The following is a 6,137-nucleotide window of genomic DNA, read 5'->3' on the forward strand; positions in this document are numbered from 1 at the left end:
CTTGGTGGGTAATGCAGAAGGTTGGGGTAGCACAGTGTGTACCTCAAGAGGATTTGATTTTTGGGTGAGACCAGTGAGTAATGTTCAATTGTATAACACTGTTTGCTGAATGATACTGTCACTGTCTGCTGTGCCTCCCATGGACTGCTCCAGGTACACCTCTCTTGAGTTCCTGATGCAGCTTGCAATGACCCTCCAGCATGCCAGGCCTCGTGTTACTGTTCATTTTCTTACTTCGTTGCTGTTTCTTAGTAAATTGTTATTATCTCAACATGTGATCTTTACAATTTGTGCCTTCAATTCCCTCCACCCCACCACAGAGGGAGGGGTAAGGAGTGAGCAGCACGTGGTCTGGAGGGTTTCAGTGGAAACATGAAATCAGGAAATACCACTCCTAAACCAGGACACCTGGTAACCTCTTCTCTCAGTGGTATGTATCCCAGTTACTCTGGGCACACTCAGTTTTTGGGGGCAGACTTTCAGTTTTTCACGAATATGCCATACATGTCTTCCAAACTTCCTCAAGACATCAGGCCATGCACACAGTAGCATCCTTTACTCTGCACACCTGACTCCCATGAGCATGTCCTGTGCAAGGAATGAAGTAGTTCTGTAGAATAAGAAATGCACAAATGCTTTAATATAAGTAATCTTGGATATTTGTATTTACTAGGTTCGGTCTGTTTATCTGTCTCTTGAATATCTTTGCTCTGGAGTAGCTTAATATGCTCCCTGTGTTTTGTCAGTGTGGCAGCTGTACTTAAAATGGGTGTAAAATCATTATCTTGATTAAAGTAAGTGCAGTGTTTTGCTTAGAGAAGGCTTAAATAGAGCACTGTTCAGTCTCCTGCTAATGGAGTACTTCAAGTAGTCATGTCTTTAAAAAAACTTTAAACAAAAAACAAACCCAAAAGACACTTAATGTTTCTCATTCTTTTAACAGAAACAATAGAAAATTCACAGGGAGCCTATCAGGAGGCATTTGATATCAGCAAGAAGGAGATGCAGCCAACACATCCAATTCGCTTGGGTCTAGCTCTTAACTTCTCTGTATTTTATTATGAGATCCTCAACAACCCTGAGCTTGCCTGCACACTGGCAAAGACAGTAAGTGACTTCTTTTCTGTATGCCTGTGGGGATAGTAGAAGAGAGTTTGTGCTTCTAACAGTATGAATTATTATTTCCTAGAGTTTATGCAGGAAATGATCCTATTTAATGTTTCTGGTTTCCAGGCTCCTATTGTTAGCAGGATAAAGGGATACAAGCAGGCTGTATTTAGTGTGACTTACAATTTTCAGCAACATGGCAAGCTTTATTATACCTTTATTATGCTTTTGTTTCAGATAGAGTAGTTCAGGCCATTAACTTCTAATGCAGCTTTTTTGGGTTTTTAGCTAACTTAACTGATAGGTTTAGTTTCTGGTGGCTTAATGATCAGTTAATAGAGAGGCTAAAGCTGATTTCATTATTGCAGGCATTTGATGAGGCCATTGCAGAACTTGATACACTGAACGAAGACTCATACAAAGACAGTACTCTCATCATGCAGTTGCTTAGAGACAACCTAACAGTAAGTTGCCTTTTTACGTGCTCTCTGGTTCTGTAACCATGGATTTGCTTAGACTGAAGTTGTGATGAGACAAAACCCTTACTTCACCCTAGCACAAAGCATAGCACTGGTTTGGGCTATTTACCTGTGATAACTTTTCATAACTTAGTTTGAGTGTTGTGTAAGTCGATGTCAACAGCTTCATGCACTGTTATCTGGAATAGTATCTTGGATAGCTCACATTCTCCATTGCTCACTGGCCTTCCCAGTGGAGGGCAGAAGGGGTGTTCAGCGAACCTAAAATACAAGATAGGACAAGGAGTTAAAAAACTCTGATCTACAAGGATTCTCTCTCAAACTTTTTTGATAACTACCTCAAACCAAAAAGTTTTTCCTGTTGTACATCCAGTGCAGCTTGCTTTATTCATTGTCCTGATTTTCTTTCAGAAGATCTAAAATTTCAGTGTGTTAAGAATAAAATCAGTTGATAAGTTTGAGTATATATTATAGTGATAAACCATTTAAGAGAAGTGCCTAAGGGAACCAGTAGGTTCTGTTAAAATATGTAACTAAGGCAGTTTTTCAGGGAATACCCTCTCTGGATGTTCACTATATTTAAAATTACAGCAACATTTTTATTTTGCAATATTCTTTCAGTAGAAATGTCTGTTGTTAGCAGTATGAAGTGCTAAGGTTTGATCACCCAAATGGCAGCCTTCACTTCAGGATTCAGAGTGCTGCCTTTGCAATGGACTTCCCTGTGCAGCTGCCCCTGAAGCCTGTTGAGTGCCCCAGGATGGATGGCACAGCTCCCCGTTAAGCAGAAAAGCTGGAGCCGTTTAGAACACTGTCTGCCTCCACTCCCTGAGGAGCACAGCTAGTTGTGCCCTGTGCACGAGCAGCTCTTTCCAACGACCTCTCTCCCGGCAGGTACTGCAAGCCAGGGTTGTGCAGTGCCAGTGCACTGGTACTTTGTAGACATCAAGTCTAAGTCATGACCACTTCTTCCATACAGTCAATAGTTGTCCATTTTTGGCATTCAAGCTGTGGTTCTGAAAGCTGACACTGTTTTTCTTCTCTTCCTAGTTATGGACATCAGACAGTGCAGGAGAAGAATGTGATGCTGCAGAAGGTGCAGAAAACTAAACTGCACGTGGGGCGTCATTCTCCCTTCCCTTCTCAAGAAACCTTTTTACACGTCTCCATTCCTTATAGCTCCACTTGGATTTCCTATAGCAAAGAAAACCCATCCATGTGTATGGAAATCAATTTATAGTCTTTTCACACTGCAGCTTTGGGAAAACTCCATTCCTTGATTTGTGTTTGTCCTGGCCTTCCTGGTGTGCGGTTACTGCTGTAGAAAAGTATTAATAGCTTCACTTCATATAAACATAAGTAACTTGCAAACACTTATGTAGCGGACTAAAGTGTACCTGGTATTTAAAAACAAATCTGAACCAGTTCCTGCCAGTTGACTGTGTTTTGTATTACAGTAAGATATGAAAATGTAGTTAATTGCAACTAAAGAGTGTTCCACATAGCATTTAATTCTCCACATTCCCTTCTTATTCTGCAGGGTTTCCTTTCCATAATTGACTTTCACATGCTACTGTGTATTCGTTTCAGTAGGAATATGGAAGTATTGGGCCAGATCAAGTTGAGCATTTCCAGTCTGGAAAATGACAAATTGAGTTCCTTCCCGCATTATGTAAGAGGTTTGTGTGTTGGAAAACAGGGGCTTCTCCTAATCTTCAGTTGCTGTTGTTTAAGTTGATATCCCTTCCCAATAAAAATTCACTTACACTCCTGCGTACGTAGTTCTGGTATTCACTTTACTATGTATTAGAAGCAGCATGTTACTGCTGGAGTACAGGCAGTGCTTTTTGGCAGACTAAAAGTGCATGTCATTTCTTAATACACTGGAATGGGAAAACCAATTGAAGTTCACATGTCCAAGTATAAAATTTAGTACTTTTCCATGCAGGTTTGTGCACATGTGAGAAGGTGTCAAGTTTGTCCAGTGATTGTTAGAGAGTTTGGACTACTATTGTGTGTTGCTAATCATTGATTGTAGTCCCAAAAAAGCCTTGTGAAAATGTTATGCCCTCTGTAACAGCAAAGTAACATTAAATAAAATTACATTTTATAAACCACCTACTGTTGACTTGTAACAATTCCATGTAATAACTTAAGGGCTAAACTTAGACATTTCCAGAACATGATACTTTTCTCAAATTTATTGCATACTTCTAAAAAGTCTGCTCTTAACTCGTTTTATGAAAGTATCCTGGATAACTTTTCATAGTTAACCTGACATGTGGACTTCTTAATAACTAAATCTGCTAGAGGCAATGGCTTCACCTTAATAATGACCTAAGAAAATATAGCCAATTTCTTCATATTCTCTCATGGCTTGCAAATCTTTTCATCTAAATAATGCATTTTTTTGTAATCTATTGAAATTCTCTGCTCTGTTCTCCTGTTGTGTTTGTTCACTGATGGTCATCATTACAGTGTTCCAGCTACACTATTAGTAATGCAGAGGAATTTGTACTGCTCTAGAAGATTAGTTTGTGTGCTGACACATCATAATCTGCGTTCTGTTGTCTTAGACTGCTTTTAGTGTTACTGTTTTCCCCTGGTTTTGGAGCTTTTTGTAATAATATGTTGCTCTGCTTTTTCTTTTTTCTCCCCTAGATCACTTAAGAGTTTTTCCCTAAACCTCTACCTCTTAGTTTCCCATGTTGGTGGGTTTTTGAAAATATTTAACTCCTGTTAGTGTCCTGGCTAGACAGGATATGCCATTTTGACAAAGGATATATTACTAGTCCTTGCAGGTTCTGATGGTACACTTCCACCTTCCATGTTTCTGTTCATTTTTGAGTGTGCACAGTGAGTGTTCCTACAATAAAACTGTTCAGATTCTGTGCTTCAACTGACATGCATTACTTTAAGAAAAAAATAATTGTATCAATTCCATTTTCATCATGCAGTCACTCTGAATTGCTGTCAAAGTGTTGTGTGGCAGGACTCTACATAAACTCATATGCTTCTTAATCCATGGTTTGGTTTCGTAATTTCTTCCCCTCCCCCATGCATTTCTAACTGGTCCTTTATTTGTTTCATAAAGGTGTTTAGCTCCCAAGTGCTGCCATTCTCTAGTAGAGATGTTTGGGTACTGACATGTTAGCAGTCAGCTTTATTTGCTCTCTCCTGCAGTGCTGTCTTTGCTTGCACTACGTTGGCAGCTAACACTGCTGTCTTGTTTCCTTTCTTTTTGCCTCATTGAGAGAGTTGTCAGTTTTCCTTACAGGAACAGGATCTGGGCCTTGTGTTTAGATTAGAGCTTAATTTATTAAATGCTCTTTCTGATATTTATCAAGCTGGGTGAATTCTAGCTGCCTCTTGTTTGTGACATCCAAATTTTGCACAAAAAATGAGTCTTGAAACTGCAGCTTTTGAATTTTAACAATAATGAATGTAGCATCACCTTTCCTCATCCTCTTAGTTCCAGATTTTGGCCAAATATTTGATTGTTTTGGAGGAGGAAGAGAACAAAATATGTAGGGGAATGGGATGATAGTACAAAAAAAAGGGATAGACTGTAATTCCTTGAATGGCTTTGCCTAGTCTTTCCCCCCAGGTAAATTCCATTATTAGTACAGTACCCAGACAAATTAGGCACATTCATCTGGTATTACAGTTTCCAGCTCCAGGAAATAATTTGCAGCAGGTTTGTATGCTGCCCCACCTTACAGGGGAGGAGCTGCCCCACAGCTTAGGAACCACTGGGCCAACTAAGGCCTCGAATCCCAAACCACATGTGTTCTTCCCAAGCCAGAGGTACAACTGACAGTACAATCGGAGGCACTCAGTGAAACAACAGTGATTATTAGAGTAAGGATGGGATTTTCATGTGCTGTGTGAGGAGACCAGAGTGTGTGTGGGTTTGTGGAGATGGGGGAGATGGTTGGTTTGTTTGGGGGAAGGGGTTGAGAGATGGGGTTGAAGGCTTAGACACACCAAAGGGGGAAAAAATGAAAAAAGCCAGTAGAAATGTTGATTTGGGTAGCCAGAACTGACATGAACATACAAAATACACTGGTTTAAGTGTGGTTTTCCAAGAAATAGTGGTGTCCTAAATATGTCAGAAATGGGCTGATGTCACATAAACTTATCTTCCATGTCAGACCAATAGGGTAAATTGGGCAATAAATCATCAGCTCCATAGGAGAAGGACAAACTTTGTAATTTATTCCTAACATTACTGGAAGACTACAAACTTGAGATCCTGACTGTACAACTGAAATCCCAGCCTTGTGTAACAAGAACTGCCCAGTGTTGTGTGAGTGTGGCTAGATGACACGACTGCTGAAAGCTCCAGCAATTACAGCTTGGCTAGCTCTCAGATGAATAAAATGCCAGTGTGGGAAGGGTGAAATGTTAGTACCAGCTTTGGATTACTGCCATGATATTTTCCACTATGCTGCGAAGGCTCCAACTTGCTAGAGGAATGCTTTGTCATCTTCTGCCAGAATCCTTACACCGATAAAGTCACGAGTACATCTGATAGTAAAGTGGAGCCTG

General features: G+C 40.1%; 1 protein-coding gene across 1 annotated transcript; it reads left to right on the forward strand.

The window, feature by feature from the left end:
• Positions 1 to 943: 943 nt before the first annotated feature.
• On the forward strand, positions 944 to 3,703 carry LOC103811806 (14-3-3 protein theta; the record flags this gene model as incomplete). Its single annotated transcript, XM_009084804.1, has 3 exons — positions 944 to 1,107; positions 1,476 to 1,571; positions 2,637 to 3,703. Coding segments are annotated over 3 exons (320 nt in total), but the record flags the coding sequence as incomplete, so codon positions are not given.
• Positions 3,704 to 6,137: the final 2,434 nt, after the last annotated feature.

This window comes from Acanthisitta chloris, unplaced genomic scaffold (genome assembly GCF_000695815.1).
Source record: "Acanthisitta chloris isolate BGI_N310 unplaced genomic scaffold, ASM69581v1 scaffold10281, whole genome shotgun sequence".
Classification (NCBI taxonomy): domain Eukaryota; kingdom Metazoa; phylum Chordata; class Aves; order Passeriformes; family Acanthisittidae; genus Acanthisitta; species Acanthisitta chloris.